General features: G+C 44.5%; 1 protein-coding gene across 1 annotated transcript; it reads left to right on the top strand.

Moving 5' to 3' along the window:
- Positions 1–5,003: 5,003 nt before the first annotated feature.
- baiap2l1a (BAR/IMD domain containing adaptor protein 2 like 1a) lies at positions 5,004–20,379 on the top strand. The gene is made up of 14 exons (XM_077000270.1): positions 5,004–5,472; positions 6,797–6,872; positions 7,363–7,449; positions 12,199–12,260; positions 12,934–13,005; positions 13,130–13,264; positions 14,919–15,071; positions 15,433–15,585; positions 15,896–16,016; positions 16,317–16,530; positions 17,652–17,690; positions 17,890–18,046; positions 19,322–19,362; positions 19,434–20,379. Exons 1-14 carry the CDS (start codon positions 5,422–5,424, stop codon positions 19,504–19,506), a joined length of 1,434 nt encoding a protein of 477 aa, XP_076856385.1. The 5' UTR covers positions 5,004–5,421; the 3' UTR covers positions 19,507–20,379.
- Positions 20,380–20,509: the final 130 nt, after the last annotated feature.

Here is a 20,509-nt window from a genome sequence, read left to right as displayed (position 1 = left end):
GGTACTGGTCAAATTTCTTGAAGCACTTCATTCTGCAGACGTCAAACGGCATCATTAAAATGAAGTCTTTGGTTATTTAACAAAGGTCATGATTCCATACTGTTTCAGTCTGGACAGAATCCAGCATTCACCACTCTTCTAATTACAACCTTTCCCACAGCCTACAATTCTTCCTGTTTATTCTATTTCTTTTGTTCAGAAACATATTAAATCCCAATTACATCTCTTTAAAAATACAGCCATTTCAAAGATAAGAATAGTTGTTAATTGGCTGGACTCAATGGCACAACTAATATTTTTATGGTGGATTGCCTACCTGCCTCTTTAACCCAGAGCCCTGCTTGCCCTCTTGCACTGTTAGCTTTCTGAAACCACACGAGCTTCTGTGGGTGTTTCCTTGATGGTCAGTTAAGTCAAACTGTGCAGACTTCCATACCGTTTAGATTGCCAGTCTTCTGCAGACGCCTTACATAACCTATTGCGCATTTGACATTTTCAGCCTGAAATGAGTAGGACAGGTTGGTGAGCTCACCACGCTGTGAGGAAGGAGCACAACTTCCCTGTCAAAAGGTCTTTTCTCAAAAAACACAACCATACACCTCGCAGGACAACATCAGGACATGCTGAAGCAGGGACAGAGTAAACACTCCCAGCCATTTCATTCAAAGTTCCATAAGGTCAACATGACGTGAAGAGACGTCGGCGAGTGGAGCAGAGTGCATGACATAGTGTTTGCAGTTTCACACGGGCTTATTCATCAAATCGCAACAAATGGTGAAAAAATAACTGTAAAACGTTTATTGAAAATAAGCTCTGTACATAATGTGGACTCACCAGAGACAGCGAGGCATTATTAAGTCTGATGAAGTGGCAGTCAATACCATCAGGAGTGCCTGCAGAAGAAAAGCAATTTAGAATTGTTTCCAGCGATTCAGAAAAAAGCAAACTAAATTACAACAACCAATTAATAAGTACATTCATCCATAAAAACATTTTAGATGAAAATGAAAAATGTGTCTTGCTAATTCTCTGTTGTATTTTTCACAAGACGACTGACAATCTATTTTGGTCCAGGCTCATTTAATCTTCTTGTAACATTCAATTAGCAAGTTCACCCCCTAGTGGACAAAACACTTCATAATCGGACATGTTCATGCAATGACATCGAATCCGTAATGAGGACCTCGTGGTTCGCAACTCTGAACAGTGAGACAAAGCTGTAAGTAGTTGACTAGCATGCAACTTCTATTACTCACCTCAAACATCCAAACCGGCGTTCACAGCAACACTGTACCCGACAGGGCATGAACTCCTCACACGGAGTCATGCCTCTAGTATTGCCACCAGTACCCCACTCGAAAGGTTTCAAAGTTTTCTGAAGCTGTGTGAATATCTTCAATCAGTACATTCTGAAGGGTCTTGTTCTAGGTTTGCACTCCAGGTGTTCTGCCCACAGTGTATATGCCAGGAAGACCTGCAGTGGTCAGTTGTGAGGCGTGTACCAAGGAGGAGTGTACCAAATAATTTGTTACTGCTGCCACACGGATAGAAAACCTTTACATCAGGTTAGCCAAAATAGGTAAAATCTTTGTAAGGTTCAATTTTACACCTGATAATTAAATATTGATGCTCATATTGCTGAACAAATAAAAGAAATGTTATTCACTCGAATGCTCAGATTCACTAGCCTGTAACTGGGCCATTAGAGATCCCTGCTGAGGATAGCCTACTGAGCTTCTGATAAAGATACTGGTTCCAAGAATTTGTGAAGCACACAGCAAGATGACGATAATGACACTCAAAGAGAAACATGGCGATAGTTAGAATCAGGAGTCTGGGACATTATGTCTGTCCCCCCTTTACAGATGCGATCCGGCTTATGGTGACTCACCGTGACATTCACAGGTGTGTAATGCAACGTCTGTCGAAATTCTCAGCACCATCCAAGAAATCCAGCAGTCCTATTATTTAGTATAAGGGTTCAAAGAAACTTCTGTGAGTTTGTCAGAGGTTTACTTTTTTCTTGTGAATGAAAATGAAAAACCATGCTTTACATTTGAATATCTCCCATGTGTAGTCATTTAAAAATGGCATTAAATGGTAAAGGATATTAGGCTGTGCTGCTTACTACATTCACTGTGCTTAACCAATGACCCCCCATCCAAGTTATAAATTTTTTCCTTCATGTCAATAAATCTGAGAAAAGCAGAAAAGGGTTCACTTAACAAACATCAACATGGCCATTCTTAGAAGCTTTTTGAACTACATCTTTTGATCTACATCCATCTCAAGACCCATCGAGGCTTGTACATGCCTACGCCACACTTCATTGTTTGGAATATAATGTGGCGTTATGACACCATCATTTGATACTGCAGTAGTTTTTAGCCTGTCAGATTTCACTCCTTTTGCTGTATTATAAATTTTTAGTCCTTCATGTTCACTGTGTTTTCACTCCTCCACCTACCACTGACTGATACATGATGGTACAACAATGCATAGATAATGACTGAATCAGAGCAGCCCCACAGCCGACGTTGTTGTAAATGCTAGTCCCCTGCCACTCACGACTCTTATTCTGGACCAAAACCCACTCACATGCTCCCTGGAGCTCCAGAGGCCTAAAACCCAAATGCGTAATGGATGTCATGTGCTTATGTATACATGCCACCTCGGCAACTGAGGGTTATTCATTGACATTTTCTTGACTAATATTTGCATCATCTTGCTGATTTCAGATCAAATGTTTTCAGCCCCACATTTAGAAAAAAGTTTCTTTGACATTGTCCAGGAATGTGAGCTTCAACGGAATGGATAAGGCTCTCTTTTCTTTGCTTACTAGTGTACAGGAATGCTGCGGGAGTTCAGAGTCAGAAACAGGTTTCTAAACTATGTGATGTAGTATAGCATTGCTGTACCACCATGGAATTAAAGTCTTGCTCAAGGGCACAATGGCATCATTTAAAACTGAGGTATGAAGATGAGCTACTTTCTTTCATGTTTACCTAATTAATAATATTCCTATATTGTATATTTCTGTACCAGGCAGTGATATGACTCTGTGATAGTTTGCACAGTTTTGTTTGTACATTGGAAAAATAGATTTGGCTCTGTTTATTGTTGCTCTGCACACAGATGTCATTGGAGGTGTTTGTTCACTGCTGTACTGTGAGTGATGAGGGCTGATCAGAGTGGCCACAGAACTGAAGGTTTAGCTCAGGTTGAGGCTTTTAACATAAAGTGTCTCCATGTTGCAGGATGGCTGGACGACTACCACACTGTAGACATCACATGGCAGTCAGCAAAGCAGGATGAACCATAATGGACCTCTAGATGTATCACGCCTCTCACTGCTTATATGTGCTATGGGGATTTTTGCATGCTCACAGACTTTCACAGACTGTTGTCCTGTTGCGAGAATAATCTGTGATCATATTTTTTTATCTCCTCCTAATGCTTATCTCTCCATGTTTCTCCCCAATCTGTGAACAGCGGCGCGTTTCTGACGCTGGGGGCTGCTCTGGGTTCGTGCTGCTTTACACCGTAGCCCCGGAGGAACTGAATTTCCTACTTGTGGGATCAATAAAGTTTATTCTATTCTATTCTAGATAGGAGAAATCAGGACAGATCAAACGCTTCTTTAGCACACTGTAACCGATTGATTCTTTCAGCCCATTGCTTCTGACAGCATGTGGAAAAGAAAATAAATTGCTGCTTCAGCACACCAAGGTCCATTTTAAACTGGTAAAAGTCACCACCAAATCAAGCATTATTTATGTTTATCCACCTAACAAAAATAAAGAAAGATCCTGAGTAGTTCTCTTTATTTCCTGGAGACACTGTCTCCTGTTCATAGCATCAGTGCACTTTCCTCATGATGTGCAGCTGCAGTGCACATGGGCCCCTGGGCCTACAATCACTTCCCTTAACAAGAAGACATGTCAAAAAATCAGATGTATTCTCAACAGAGCATAACGTAACTTTCAAGTGTGTAAGAAACATCCTGTAGTTATATTGCGCTGGTAAACAGAGATCTGTGAGTGATTTGGAGTTGAGAGAGAGAGAGCTTTAGAGTGATGTTGGCTCTAAATGTCTGGTCTTCTTTGCACGTGCAGGCAAACCTGCATTCCCAAGATTGTCTGCAGAGTCGTGCGGCCGTCTTATCTCACCGTTCATATCCTGCAAGGGTGCTAATGAAAACGTTTTTGAAAATGCTTGTGGGACTGACCAAATACGCATGTGATGACAAACGAAAGAGGAATGATTTTTGATCAGATATTTCTATTTAATTAGCATGTGTGACATAGGTGTGACATAGGAGATCAAAGGTGTGTTGAACGTCTTCCATAACAACCGATCCACTGGCTATGACAGTGCAGTTTACTCTGCAGAATGTGTTAAGATAAAATGCATACCTGTTCTGGAGGGAGAAGCCTCCCAGTGCCATGTACACACGAGTCTGACGGCTATGTACTGCGTCAGGTATATTTAGGCATCGACGTTAAAAATTTAACGAGTTCGAGCTTAAGGCCCGATAACTTTATGCGGCTGCATTAGCGTAGTCTCACAGATTATATGTGATGACTTTAACCGCGAATGTCAACGTCAGAGAACGTAAATCCAAAGTCTGTGAGACGGAGTCCACAGTACGGAGATGTAGTGGGAACGGCAAAAAGCTATTTACATTCACACGACCATAAGGTGGCGTCAGGCACAAATTAATGAACGCCATAATATAACTGACCATGTGGGTACACCTTTCTCATGAAACAATTAGCAAGGATTTTTTCAGTGTCGTTTCAGTCTTTTTCGATTACTTAAAAAAAATTAATACGGCTGTGAACACTATTCAGAAAATTCGATAGTTAACCACGTGCAAATGAATAAACGAGGTAAGCCTACAGAGTAGCGTCTAATTCACTATTTATCTTGGTTCTCCGCGTACTCGGTTCACAGCAACCCTTCCAGAAAGAAAACAGGACTGGATTCCTTCAGTTAAAGACACAGTGTAGAGATTAGTCGAAATACAACTTCGTTCACATATTGCTTACCTATAAGACTTACCTAATCACTTAGGGCAACTCATTGAGCGACACGAGCCTAATGACGTCACGGCCCCTACCTTTCGCCGCGCGAGCCCATCGCACGACGTTATCTACAGTGATTTGATTACCGAAACCAGTGCTGCTTGCAGGATTGTGAGGAGCGCATGGTTGGGTGGTGCTCTGTTACGTTTGCTTGGTTGTCGACGCACATGTTATGTTTCTTAGATTTTAAAAGCTTTAGTGGTACAGTCATCGGACTGTAGGAACGGACATTATCTTTAATTATTCATTAAAAGCCTCGGTTACAAGCGCATAAGTGCAGGGTTTGAACTTGGATGTTTTGAACGTTCGCTCAGTTTGAGGAATTGCTGCCAACATGTCTCGAGACCCAGACGACGTGAACAAAATCACCGAAAGCACATATAAGGTAAAGTCGCTTTAAATGATTTGCTTTGAGTGAAAAAGTAAATGTATTGTGAATGACAAAAATGGGGAAGTATTTTTTTAATTTAAAAAGTTTTTCTTCAGTCTGTATTGCATGACGAAGTTCCTAATTGACGCAATATCAGGTGCAATATTGGTAATTAAAATTGTTTACTGGAAAATCTGATTAAGATCAGGCGTAATGGCTCAACTTAGTATAGTTTGTTGAATGGACATGTTTGTTTTGAAGTTACCGAATATTTTGCCCCTTTTGAAATGGCTTATTTTAAAATTTTCTACCTTCAACTCTGTTGCGTTTCTGGGCTACAGAAAACCAGTTTTATCTGGCGTATAAGAATTGCATACTTTACCTGACGCCCCATTGTTTTGCCAAGGGTGTGCCTTGGGAATTGAAAATGGAACTGCCTGGTTCTCTGTTTATTACTTGCAGGAGCAGTAGACCCCAAATCTGCTCCAGAAGAGCAATTCAATTTGGAACAACTGTTAATTATTAACTTAAATTATTCATTTAAATGTTATTCTATATTCTTTAAAAAGGCAGTTCCTCTGTTTTAGACATTTGGCGTATGCAAAGACTTAGTACTGCACCTGTAGCTGCACAACACCTAACCTGTGACCTACTTTTCCAAGTGGATAAACATTGTTTGATGTCATACATTCTTAACACAGGGATGTTTTATTGACCATGTAAATGAATTTGTATCACATAGCTTGATGCATCACATCATGATCTCTTCAGCTTTGTTGTATCTTTATTCATGGCATTTTACAATATTTTCCAAATGTTTACGTTTGTAATGTACACAAGTATGGATACTGGCCAAGAAACATTGGCACATCATTTTTTTGGTTAATAAGATGATGTAAATAGTCAGCTCACTGACTAGCACAGCTCAGTGACTCCTTCGTGATTTTTACTGACCATCAACTTTTAGTGGTTGTATAATGTATCAGCTGGCAACACACTTCAGCGTAATTACATTTAGGTTTTGACTGACTGAGTCCTATAAAACTACTATAAAATATTTCAAAAGGAATCACCACTGCCATTACAGCCAAGTTAAAGGACAGGCCTAAATCTGCTCTAACCATGTTTGCAGTCCTTGCTAACTTGTGCCAAAGAAGGAGTTCTCCTTTTAATCCCACACCCTCCATTCAAACGTGCCTCCTAAGACATGCAGGCTTGGCGTTTTGCCTACCCTGGAGTTCTTAAAGTTAATTGCATACAGCAGCTTTGGTACATGGCCAGCTAGCAGGACCCAGCAGCAGTAATCATTCTGGATCTCGTCCTGTCTGCCCTCTGTCAGAACGTGATGGAGCAGTTCAATCCTGGTCTACGCAACCTCGTGAACCTGGGGAAGAGCTACGAGAAATCAGTGACAGGTACCTGCTTCGTTTTGTCATACACATGAGCCCAGGTGAGAACATGTGGGTGTCTTGCTATCCACCCAATTATGGTGTTGAACAGAAGCTCTCAGTCCAGTCCTCAGCCACCTTTAGCTTGTCCATGTGGTCGCCGAGTTTCGGTTCCTGGCACAACTGGGCCAGGTAAGGAAGAGTTTCACAGCCCTTCAGCTAGGCGGTGCTGAAACAGAACCAAGAGCTTGTCTGGCTGGAGGTCCTCAAGGACTGGGTTGAGAGCATCTGGCTTACCTGGAGAAATATGACGCCTATAGTGAGAATGAGTGTTATGATCAGAAACCACTAACATCCTGAAAGTTTGTGACAAAGTACAACAGTGATTGAGTGAATGAATGTCTGATTATGCCAGCAGCGAGGACGTTATGAATGTATTTTTTCAGTTCCCCAAAAGTTATTCTCTGAATACGAGAGTGCAAGTTTTAGTCTGTTAACATGAGATTTACTGTTACAGCCATGACCCTCGCTGGAAAGGCGTATTTTGATGCAGTGTCAAAGATTGGAGAGAATGCGGCGGTGTCGCCGGTCTCAAGAGAGCTGGGTGAGTTGGCAGCACTGGTCAGAGAGCAGTAGTCCGCTTGTATCTTCCTAACGTGCATGATTTGTTGCACCCAAGCATCGTGGAATATCTTCAGTTTGTTTGCAATCAAGCCCCTCCCAGCCTTTTTGTTATTGGAAGACTACACACTGACTTAAATGCAAGTCGCATCCAGGTTGTCGGGTTGTTGGTTGCCAGTGACTGGGCATCTGCTTGGTTCATTGGGGGTGAAAATGGGTGCAGGTGTTTTTAGAGGCTTCCTGTCATTTGTATACCTCCATTAAGCAGGATTTCATGCTTGAATATGTGCTAGTTCTGGCTGAGTAAATGCTATTGATGTATGCAAGCCCACTCTTGCTGATTTTATGAGCTGTGGTTTGAGGGTGCTGGAGAGACTCTCATGGTGCTATTAGTGTTGTTTAAATCTGGGAGAAGCAAGGGAAAAAAAGTAAACACCTTTTGTCTGTACACTGATTGATTCAGATTTCGCAATCAGATTGTGATTTGCACTGGCAGGTGTAACATGCTGCTACCAACCTCTGCCTGCATGCACATCGAGAGTAACTTAAACCCCCCCCACTAGCACAGAGCGACTGCCTGTGCAGTCCTCCTCTTCCTGGAATCCCTGTCAGACAGCCCAGACGACTCCTAGACGGTGCGAAATCTCTCACGAGTCGATTTGAGAACAGCAGCAAACACGCTGTGCAAATAGTGTGCTCCCCCCTCCACGTTCAGCTAATCGCTCTCCCCTCCACCACAGTGCTCAAATGTGAGGCATGACTCATCTCTTACCCCCTCTCAGGACTCCCAAACTGCCGATATATCTGTCTGCCATCGCCAGTGGCGACTGTGTAATATTGTGGCATATCCACATGTTGTTGAAACTCCCTAAAATGTTTTTCTTGTGTATTTCATCAGTAATCTCAGGTTGATTAGGTTGGTAAACATCCCATTTCTGAGGCAATCTTTTGTTTTCCTTCATGAGCTGCCAGGACCTCTTCAAACCACCTGTGAGTACCATGTTAGATGTGTATCGCTTGTTATATCATGGTTAAAGGCAAAGAATCTGAAGTCTTTAACAACTCGCTGGCCCTCCACATCTGACTCCTAGATAATAGTTAAAACAATATCAGTAACATGATCTCATCAATCTTATCTGTTAATAAAAAGTCATTCCTGATAAAAATCTGTGGTTGAAAAGTGCATGCTGCTACTTTGCTGCTCCAGTGATAGACACTTAGTTTATTTGATACCCTTCACGAGTTGAAGCATACAAATCCCTCACTATTTTGTATTTTATAATCTTCTACTATAGTGGCAAAAGTTAGAGCAACAAACTCTAATGTATCTCTCTACAAAACCAGGGAGCAATGTGAGATACTTTCCTTTTGTCCATCTCCCTGTCTGCCATGACCCTTGTCCCCCCCCCCCCTCCATCCTCCCCGTACTTGTTGTCTTGAAGTGGTAGTGTATGATGAAATATTATGGCACTCCTTCCCTGTTGGTTCCCCAATAGTATAATAACCTGTCAGATGAGCTGGAAGCTTCAGTTGAAACTGTTGGACTGGAATGTGACCAGAATGGCCCCTGCTCTGTGCTTACACCTGTAGTCTATCATGAAGGATGAGGAAATACCTTTGTTGTTGTGTTATTTGATTTATTTATTTTTAACTTGTATGTCCTCTGATATTGAAGCTGGTATAGACGCTAGATCAGGTTGTGGTTGAGCACACTAAGTGCGGAATGTCTAATCTCTGATGTGTCGTTTAGTTTGAGTGCTTTATTTAAACAGGAAAGGGCAGGTACTGTGCCGAGGTGCCCCTCACCCCTTCCTCCGCTCTCTCTCTCACTGCCGTCTTTAGAAAGGCCGTTTCGTTTGCTCAGCCTCTGTGACGCACAAGGGCACCTCGGGCTGCCGTAGCCCTGAATGTGCCCTCAGGCCCTGAACGTAGATGGCAACACGCTACCATGTACTTCCTCAGACATTTGAAACCCCTCTCCCTGAACAGAAGAGCTAAGCTTCTTATCTGGAGGCATCTTGTGGTTATTTTAGGTGGCCTGAAGTGCTCAGATGCTGAAGACAAAGGAACGTTGCATCACAGTCAAAGGCCAGACTGAGTTTATTAAAGGAATGTGACGACTCGGTGGAGTTTTCATACATGACTAGCCTTGTAAGGTGTTGATGTTTACGGCTTTCATGGTTCTAGCTCACATTTCATTAAGGTTTGAAAATGTCCACTATCACTGCTACAGGTTTCATTTGTTGATAGCCAATGCTTTTCATATTATATGGCTTGATATTTAAATATATTTAAATATTTTCCCAGGATATGTGTAATATAGTATGCATATTTTAATGTATCATTTTTCCAGATGGGTTTTTTTAGAAAGTTATTGCCGTTAGTATCAAGATTAGCATATAGACAAGAAAGACCACAAAATAGCAGTGATTCAATAGAGGGTGACTCATACTGGTTAAAATAAGTTGAGCTATTGTTGAAAAATGGTTTGTTTCCTATTAAGCGTTCTTCCTGATCAGATTTCAAGGAGTTTTCCATTGCCACTGTTGCCTTTTCTAACTAAGGCCTGGAACAAGAATTTATTAATAATGCAAAAAAAAACAACATGGCCTACATTAACTTTCTGGGCTTGATCTTGAAAAAGTTCCTGTATAACAGTCATTTTCTTTTGTTGAAAGAATAGCCTGTAATCTCAAGTACAATGCAGCCCATGGTGAATTATATATTTTTTTTGGCGCCTGTCTGCTTTGTCACCTTGGATTTGAAACATTGAGTGTGAAGTTAAAGTCTACTGTGATTGGTAGATATGTGACCGGTGTAAGTGATCCTGTCTCAAATTCACAGGCCTCTTAGTTCAGAGGACTCCCAGCAGTTGGACAGTTCATTAGCCACCCAGTTGATTCTGGTTCACCAGCCAATAAAGCAAGGCATCGTTTGAGGCAGGCCGTACTACAGGTACCTCAGAAGCACATAGAAGCCTCTTCTGTACTGGTGAGGGAAGGTTTAACCTGCACCCAACTGAGGCTGAGAGAGAGGGTGCGGGGAGAGAAAGACTCTCTTGTCTCTTGTGAGGCGAAGCGGTCGACCTCGTTGGTGAAAGACCGCTGCAGGGGTATGGGCCTGTCAGTGGGACTGACCCACTCATCTTCATTCACAGTTTGACTGCTGATGGTTGCAGGCAGAGGAATTGCTTTTGCAACCAGACACTAAATGTGGTACTAAATGTGGTACTAAATGTGACATTTTTATTTAAGATTGTTCAGTTACTTATTGTGCCCTTGAGATGGGAGAGATGAGGAGGACTGGGGTTCCTGTATGGCTCTCCGAACATTGATGTAAATGCTCTCAAAGCAGACATTTTCTATTTTTTTGTTTTTCATTTCCAGTGTTTTGGGTACAGGACGGACAGTGACCGTTATTGTTGTTCTCAGTTATTTACAGACGTTGTTATATGGCTGTTAACTTCATGCCTTAGTTTCTTCTAAAGCCACACCCAGAGCTGTGTTAATTTCCGGTAGCCGTTTTTGTAATTGTAGTTTGGCATGTTTTAGTGGGGTGTTTGTGTTATCTGTGATTTCAGATCAAACCTCAGGTATGAGTCACTCAGCTGTAATGTTTTGTAGAAACCAAACCTTTTTGCTGCCCGTCAGAAACGAGCTCCAAGGTGCGTTGTCATGGTGTTTCCATAGCAAGAGCTGGGAGTGGAACCGCACGTGTGTACTCGTATGACTGATCCAAATTGATACGCCTTCTCGTTATGTTTGGACCCCATATATCGAGATGGAGACGCTTGGCCCTTTCAGTTAGCGCAGAGTTATTGTTTCCGAACTGTGCGAATAGCGGCCCGCTCGTTCGGCTCGCTGGCAGCGAGCAGCACAGGCCTCGTCAGGATGATTGGCAGGTCTGAGAGCGTGCTAATCAGGAGGAGGAGGGGAAGGGGAGTCAGCGGAGGGGGAGTCAGCGGGTTCTTACAATGACCCTTCCAGCACCACAAGCAGCACACATAGAGGCAGCCCCTCCTCTGCTTGAAGAGAACAGTTGCAGTGTTTTTAATATAAGAGTGTGATCTGGGGGAGAAAGATGCATTTTTTTTTTTTTTTCAATTATAGCCAGCGTTGTGATGACTGTGGGTGGCAGGCAGCTGATAATATGTTGAATAAAGCACCTTCAGGCTAGCAGAGGAGCTCTGGCTGCCAGCAAGACCAGCAATTACATGATAAAATACATGCTAATTTTTACATGCTAATGTTTAGGCCGCTGTGGCACAGTTAAAGGCTACGTTATACTTTCGCAACTGACCGTAGCGCTGGACTCCGCACACTGCGCGCGAACATGTATGCGCCTATCTGCTGCCCTTCACCTGTGTTTGGGTTTGGCGTTTGAATTGGCTGCACAAGAGCAGATGAATACTGACCGACTGCAGTCGCATAGGCTCCGTCCTGAGTGCGTATTTCAGCAAGCGATTAAAAAAAGTAAAAGGTACTGCAGGATGGTAGATGATTTCTTCCACTGTACTTTTTGTTTTCCCGCGTAGTCAACACTTTGATGGGAGTGTGCATTGATGGGATATTTGCTTATGTAACGGAAAACGTATCCTATGGATTTCGAAAGCACATTTTCAAAGCTGTTTCAAGCCTCTTTTTTTGTACTGTCTTCATGTTGCTAAGCACTTTCTGCAGAGTCCGCAGGGACCGGTTTAGCTCTGTCACTGAGCTGATGTTTTCCTTGACAGGTGTCGTCCTGATGGAGATCTCGGAACTGCACAAAAAGGTCCATGCGGAGCTGGTGGAGTCTGTGAGTAGTCCGGTGTAGGCGCTGCATTCATCCACCTGCACCCCACCCCCCTCGCTTGGCACCCTGCAGTTCACAGACCTCACGTTTCCACACCTCCAAGAGTGCAGTGGAGAGAGCACTCACTCCTCAGAGGCAGCCTGTCCATTTTATTACACCGTCTCACTCTCCCCCGTCAGCAGAGAATGCTGAGGGGAACGGCAATTAATAAATTTTAAAGGGAAAGGTTATCTGATACCTTTTGGTTTGACATACATGCAGGGATATGAGACACCAACTTTGGAGATCCCTCACAGGCCTGAGCGCACGCTGTTGAACCCAGACCTCTAGTTTTACGGTGAAGGACACAACTGGTCTGTCACGCTCAGTCTGTTCCTAACTTGGTGTGTTGTGTACAGCGTGTGGTACGATCTATGCCAGTCTGTGCTCTGTCCTGCAGCTGTGGTAATCACTGTGACCTAGATGTTTAGCATTTTTCCACTCTCTTAACCTTTAAGAATTTATAGTGGCAAAAAGGATCAGATTATCTTGGGTACCCACATTTACGGGGCGTGGACAAATATTTAACCATTTGGAACTGATAAGATTAAGATTTTTCCTGAAAGCACATGGAATGTTGCACACTTAACGAACTCTTTTATGTATGCATCATGACAAGTCCTCTTGCTCTTATCAGTTCAAAGGGTTTCATAGAGACATCACGGCGGAACTGGAGAAGAAAACAGAAATGGACGTCAAGTACATGACCGTAAGTATGATTCAGCGGCTCTGTCTGCCTTGCTAGGATTCACCCGTGTGTCATGGCCCGGTGTAGGCGCATGTGCATGCACCACAGATAACTGACCTCTGCTCCTGCGTTTCCTTCATGCCAGGCCACGTTCAAGCGCTACCAGTCGGAACACAGGATGAGACAAGACTCGCTGGACAAATCGCAGGTGGACCTGAAGAAGCTGCGCAGGAAAAGCCAGGGGAAACATTCCTCCAAATACGAGATCAAAGAGAACGAGGTTAGCTTGATGATGTAATAGGTGACCGCTTCCTCCGTCAATCCGGTTCCATCACCGCCTCCGCAGACAGAACGTTCTCACTCAGCACTTTCCTTAGGATTATTAGTAATGGAAACTGGTCGGCCTGATGATGTCACAATGCTGCTAATGCCACGCTGGGTTAATTTGCTTGGCACATTGTGCGAGTGACTTATGTACATTCTTTAAATGTTTCACCTGTGTCCTTCGCCCACACCTCAGGGTGTCCCATGTTTGTCAAACAGGCAGCCTTGCCCTTGTTTTTGCCTTGTGCTCCTCCACGCTGTTCTGCTCAAAGGAATATTGGAGTGGTTGTTTCCTCCTGGCCTAATCTAATATACTGTCTGCACTGTTTGGTCAGTCACCTTGCACAAGAATACTGACTCATTCTCTCATACTTGGATGTGAACGGGGGGGGGAAACTGGTTTTTAATGAGCAGCTGTTGAATTCCGGAGAGGTTTGAAACTCGTAACAATATAATGCAAAGTCAGAACTATGTCCATCACACCAATTCCTAGGATGAGCCAGACATCCCCTATGCAGATGATCTATAGATTTAATTAAACAAACACCGGAGCAGCACAGTGACCTTAATTCCAGATCCTTTGCCATAGGTAGTGTGTAATCACCTAGAATGTGTATACAGTAGCACTACAAAAGGCAGTTCTGGGGGGGGAAAACAGATAATGCAGTCAGGACTCTACAAAAGCAATGTAATGTTGTAATGTGTCGGTAAGACAGTAGATTCCTTCTAAGTCTATTAATTAACATATGTTGATTATAGTATGCAATTATCAGCTCTATACTATAAATGTGGTAGATGGAAATTAGGATAGGCTGAAAAATACTGTAAAGTTTGAATCTGAATGCGGGTGTGTCCAGCTTCGGGTTTTCAAACCAGCTTTTTCCGTGTTTTGTTTTCCTGATCAGCACTATCTGCTCTAGCCAAGTCAAAAAGGCTGTCAGTCAGTCAGGACTGATGAGAATCGGCTGCTGTTGGGGACCCTGCTTTTAGTGTAAGTGTCCTGGTAAATGTCTTTTAGAGAAAGTGTTTGTGTCTTCAGGAGTAAAGTAGGCATACAATCCCAGCTTAAGCTTTTAAGCACTTAAGTCCAGCCTGTCTTTATTACTGATTTCCCCCCAATGAAAAGCCCACACCCTCATTACAATTCCACAGGAATCCTAAGATGGCCGCCTGCAGGAGAGGCCGAGATTGTTAGTGGGGGCCTCTCCTGCCCATAGATGAGGCAGACGCGAAGTAGATATGTGAGACAAACAGTCGGAGATGACGCCCTGGAGATGAACCGTTCGGCACAGTCACTATGACAACTCTGCCACAGGGCTATAAGGGGAAGGGAGTTCCTGGAGGAGTGGAGCTCTTTGCGTTTCTTGTCGGCGTCAGCATTCCACTCCGCTCTTCACAGAGGGCAGCGGACGTCCACAGACAGGATTACTCACCGAGTAATGACTGTGTTGGCGAGGACGTGGGCTGCGGGTGAGGGGTGGGACGCTTTAAACATGCCCGTGCTCATCTCTGTTAATGGGGCCATTATGGCTTACCCATATGGCTTGCCCAGCTTTTTTCCCAACATTTACACAGTCTCACGTCTACATTTTGTTTAATTGCTTGTTTAGTTTCTGGAGGCAATCTCCTCACGGCAGGCAGAAATGCAGAAGTTCATAGCAGACAGCTGCAGAGAGGCCCTGCTGGAGGAGAAGAGAAGGTTCTGCTTCCTGGTGGACAAACACTGTACCTTCTCCTACCAGATGGCAACTTTTCATGACAAGGTGACTTTCTGAAACAAAGTAACCAAATACTCCTCAAATTGTGTGTGCGTGCGTGTGCTGGCTCTCAAACATTCTTTTGCAGGTCGCACATCAATCCTTATTGTGAAGTGCAGTCAGTGGTAGTGTACAATGGTCCTTTACTATTAACTTGTTTAACTCATTCATTCATTGGGTTTAAAATGAACATGTTTGCATATCACTAGCTAGCATTTGACTGGCCTTTAGCAACTTCGGTCAGCATTGTTAGTACTGAGAGAACTGTGTGAAATGCTTTTAGTCCCACGGTGTGGGGTTCTGTACACGACCGGCGTAGCTGGGCTCTGAGCCCTCTTTGACCCTGCCCACTGTCCCTCCCTCCCAGGCCAAGGAGATGCTGTCACTCAAGGTTCCCATCTGGCAGGAGAAGTGCGGCGACGCCACCAAGGTGCCCGACACGGTGACGACCATGATTGAGGGCCTCCGAAGCCACGCCCCCAACAGGCAGACCGCCCCCATCTCTGATCGCTTCGACGGGGTGAGTCCGCCTCAGGCACTGCCCCGCCTCCAGCTGGGAGAATGATCACATTAGCCTTTCGGCAGTACGGCTTATGGTCACGTCATAAAACTGGCTGTGATTGTTAGAAATTAACACTTATCATTCTTATGTGGTATTTGTCTTTTCTGGCCATAAGCCAAACTTGGACTTGAAACTTTTGGGGCTGAGGTGGGGGGGGCATATTTTTTGTCACATTCCTGCTGTAATGTAACTTTCATTCTGACAAATTGCTAATTTATTTTGTTAAATTATTTGAAATGTAATTTTGGTTTACTTCTTTGATTTACAGAGCAACTCTGACACCATGGTGCCACCCCCAGCCCCGTCTCTGAAGGCTCATACCAGTCCGTTGGCCAACTTGTTCTCCCAGGAGATTCCCACAAGCCCCATCTCCTCTGAGGCATTCTCAGGCAAAGATGAACCCACACACGCGCAAACATCAGGCATCGGTCCCTTAAACCCAATCAACATTCTCCTCTGTAATCAAGCCTGTAATGCAGTCATTCATAACCATGTGTCCGTTGCTCAGTTGTACAGCACTTTGTGTGACTACTGTACAAAAGGTGCTGTATAAATGAACATGCCTTCCTGATCCCAGCTTAAGCGCTTTCATTAAAATGTGCTACTAGAACCTGATTAACAACCGGAGAGCTACACTTATCTACACTTAGTGATGGACACTTATCTAATGTTCACCCTTGTATCAACAGACCAGGAGAGTCTGGACAGCAACGGCCTGTCCAGGTCCGCATCCATGTCCAGCGACCCCAATGCGGCAAAGAAGCTCCGCGTCCGGACCATCTTCCCACACACGGCTGGCAACAACGAGACCCTTCTCAGCTTCGATGACGGCGACATCATCACACTGCTTATTCAGGAAGAGCGAGATGGCTGGCTATACGGGGAACTGGAGAGAACCGGACAGTGAGTGCCACTGTGTCCCCCGCACGGGTCATGCTGGTCTGGTGTTTGTGATGGGGTCCCACTGTACCTGCTGGGTGTTCGACTGTATCCTGGTGCACCTGTTGGATATATTCTATGTGCTGGGACAGAACTACCCAGGCTGTTCTTCCCTTTGTACTTATCTCTTCTTTCATATTAGCAGCTTCGCCTGCAGGTGGAAAAACTTGTTCTGTGTTTGTCTGTGTCAATTTTTGAGCCTCTGATATGCGCAGAGAAATCGGTGCGGCACGGTCGGCATGCCAGACATTTCAGCGGAGCCCAGAGCAGAGCCTGTGGTTGGAGGTCGGTCATATGACTTGGCCCCTTGGCTAACAAAAGCCTCGCCTTCTTACACGGGCTAAACGTATCGTGCTCGATGCAGCCTGCCTTTTTATAAAAGATGCCAGTTAGTGTACCACGCGCTGTGTTACATAACTGCCCATCATCATTCTCAAAACAACGGAATGATGAAAAGACAAAAGAAATGAAAACCCTGCCATTAGTAAGCAATGCTGACGGGCGCTGGTGTCAAAGTCACCTTTGTTTCCAAGGCGGCGAGAGAGCTTTTCGGAGCCATTACTCACAGCAAGCTTGGGTATAATAGCCTGCACACATCCTGTCTTTTTTTCAGATGGGGACACTTATTAATGAACACTTCCCCATCGCGGGTCAGGAGAGAGCAGGCGTAGTTGGCCTCCGTGTGTCTGTTCAGGGTTATCCTTCCTAATCTAGACTCAAATGTGCTTCTCTCTCTCTCTCTCTCTCTCTCTCTCTCTCTCTCTCTCTCTCTCTCTCTCTCTCTCTCTCTCTCTCTCTCTCTCTCTCTCTCTCTCTCTCTCTCTCTCTCCTCTGCAGCTCGCAATTACTGACGCACAGTTTAAGGCTCACTAGTTTGCCGTTCACATCCACTGTCCCTATAAGGCGGTTCCTAAGCAACCGGTGTCTTATTGCACGTCTCACATGGGCTGTGGAACCCCACCTCTACCATGACGCTCGATTTCTTCCTTTTTTTGACCACTGTACATTGTTTTTCAAGAGTAAATTTTGAAATGTTCAAAGTAGGGTCAGGCCTTATTCACGCAAGGTGGTTTTGTCTTTTACAGGAGGGGTTGGTTCCCGTCATCATATTGCCGAACATACGTGTGAGTCGCTCTTCAATCTTACGGAAGCAGAAGAACATGCTTTGAATCAAAACCACTGCATTAATGCCCTGTTGCTAAATGACACTTGGATGAAAAGGGGGGAAAATCTGAGCCTCGTTTGTGTCAGCCTTTAATGCAGCCTCGTTTGTGTGTCTCTGTTTCTGTGTGCGTGTGTCTATGCACGTATGTGTCTGAGCAGGGCTGACCCGCCTCTCCACAGCCTCACTATGGTGGACCTCCCTGAGCAGCACATAGAGGGGGAGGAAGACGAGGAGGAAGAGCATCCTGTGCTGATGCCTCCCCCTGACTACAGTGACTCATGCAGGAAGGTCCCCACCCCCTCGCCGCAGAACACGGTACAGAACCCACACCTACTCGTCTCCTCTCCTCCACCCACACAATGCCATCACCCTCAATCTGCAAACCTTGAGGCAGGAGGGGTCCTTAAAGGCCACTCTGAGATGAATGCCATTATGAAACGGGGACAGGGGTCTTCATTTGACCTGGTTTCGGTGTCTAGTCTCTGTCCTTCTCAAGCAGACCCCCTCAGTAATGGGGCCTGGAGGGGCCATCCCCGACAGCTCACGTTTCACTCTGGGGATGAATCTGAAACACCCCTTGCAATCCTGCGCATGCGTGTGAGCAAACACACACACGAGCCAGAAGTGGCACACCTGCATAGTTATTCTGAGCTCTGCAATTCCACCGTGAAGACCTCGAGGACCAAGCTGCTCCTCTGCTGGGACATTTTTTTTTTTCCTTTCGAAAATGTAATCTTTGTTTTTGCTGGGGGAACAAGGCAGAGTTGAGGGAGGACTCGCTGTATGCCACTGTACAGAGAATGCGAGAGACAGACGTAGACATGTTAAAAATGTTCCCTGCCTGGTTTTACCTCCATGCGCAGGTGGAGGCCATTCAACGGCTTCAGCACATGGCAGTGTTGCTCTGCCTGGAGTCTGAGGGCGCTCTGCTCGCTCTCCTTACGCCGCCCTGCCCACCTCTGGACCACGTGAGAGACGTGCTCCTCCTCGTGATGCCGGGGGTACGCCTCCTTTTGTGGGCAGGTGTGCCTCCACGTGTGGGCACTGTGGCTGTTGACTAGTGGACACTGACTCTGTGATGATCTTTAACACTGGGATGCCCCCTAGTGGAGGCAATGTGCACTGAGGTTTGCCCTGAAACCAAAAACGAGCTCTTCTCAGTGCGGGTGACAGATTTGATGAATGCATCACCCACCTGTGCCCTACGTTCTCTTACCTGCATTTCCCTAAAAACTCTATAGACTGTGTCATTCAGCAGGCAAGCCTTAAAATGAAGTATAACTCCATTAAAACTTGTCATCAAGCTATGAAAACCCTCAAAACGATTTGGGAGGAGAGAGATTGATTATCTCTCTCATGGTGACCCAGCGTTTCACAATCTTCAAAATTCCCAATTCCAGTAATCATTAACGCAACACAATGTCAACATCACGGCCTTAGCTGGGAGCTTCTGAAGTGAGAGAACAATGAGCAGACATCCTGAACCAACCAGTCAGGCAGGGTTGGTGTTCGCCATGGCTGAGTCAGCCACCTGAAGCGAGGTCTGAACGTTCTGCTGAACTGCTAACAGCCGTGGTGTCTTTGTTCCAGGAGGCTCTGCTAAATGGCACTTCCGCCACTTCCTTTCTCGGGTGAGTAACACCTCCGATTTTCCTTTGAATCTGACGCTGAGTGAGTGACCTTAATACCTGTTCTTTCTCAGAGGCGGGAATCCCTTCGCCACGGTCCGATTACGGCCCACGGTTACAAATGACAGGTCTGCGCCAATCATCTGATGGCACGCCACTCCTAATCAGGATCACGCCCTCACTACGGTTCTCTGTTCATGGCTGCCTGGGTTGAGGTTTGGGAGAATGCAGCAGAAAAGTTTAATTGCACATGTATTTTTTTTTTAACTGTACTTTTTAGATCCAAAAAACAACTGCATGTGCCCAAATTCACCTGAGAAATGACAATTAGATTTGATCATTAAATAGGATCTTGGCTCTGAAACAATTCCTTTATAGTTCTAAAGATCAAAACTCCCTTTTCTTAGCTTTTATCCAAAATAAAATGCACTGTTTGACCATATTGGTCTGTTTGGCTGTTGAAACCCTTAGAGTTCGTAATATTTCTGACGTGTTCGAAACAGCAGCTGCAACCTTTGCCAAGATGCCACCTTTTGAGGCCACAACGGCACTGAACTCTTAGAATTGCAAATGCATGTTCAAAGCTATACCTGTTGTAGAGATTGTTTACATATGTAAATTGCAGATATCTGAATTTGTGTAAAATGCTAGATAAATGTATTTTAATAGAGGCATCTATAAAACATTTATGCACCATGGCTTATTTCTGCACCATGGCTTATTTCTGCACCATGGCTTATTTCTGCCTATGGTAAAGAATCTCCTGCCTGCTGTAGACTTTGGGGCAACCAACAAGGCTTCATCTGTAGCTTCCTATGCTGGCTCTGTCTTTATACCCACTCAGAAACTACTGCACATTCACAGTGTCTCTACATGGGGACCGATCTTCTTTCCTGTCCAATATGTGCACATTATGTCTTATTTTAACATGGATGGGGTGACTCTTTTTAGTCTGTTGTAATAATATCTATGCTCTTTTCTGTCAAGTGACATGACACTGGAATAAAAGATTTTCATGTGGCTTGTGTTCATTCACTTTGTAGTCAGTTGTATTCATGGAATGGCCAGTTATATTTGATTACTACATGTTTACTGAATATTCTAAATACGGAATATAATTCCTCATATATTAAGTTTTCTTAATAAAAGG

The sequence above is a fragment of the Brachyhypopomus gauderio genome, chromosome 3 (assembly GCF_052324685.1).
Source record: "Brachyhypopomus gauderio isolate BG-103 chromosome 3, BGAUD_0.2, whole genome shotgun sequence".
NCBI classification, from domain to species: Eukaryota; Metazoa; Chordata; class Actinopteri; order Gymnotiformes; family Hypopomidae; genus Brachyhypopomus; species Brachyhypopomus gauderio.
This window is presented reverse-complemented; position numbering and strand designations above follow the sequence as displayed.

Bases quoted from the DNA above. Each gene is read 5' to 3' on its own strand.
- baiap2l1a (XM_077000270.1), top strand. From the start codon at position 5,422: ATGTCTCGAGACCCAGACGACGTGAACAAAATCACCGAAAGCACATAT. The intron at 13,265-14,918 runs GTTAGCTTGATG...TTGCTTGTTTAG, and splicing joins ACGAGATCAAAGAGAACGAG to TTTCTGGAGGCAATCTCCTC. The intron at 16,531-17,651 runs GTGAGTGCCACT...TGTCTTTTACAG, and splicing joins GAACTGGAGAGAACCGGACA to GAGGGGTTGGTTCCCGTCAT.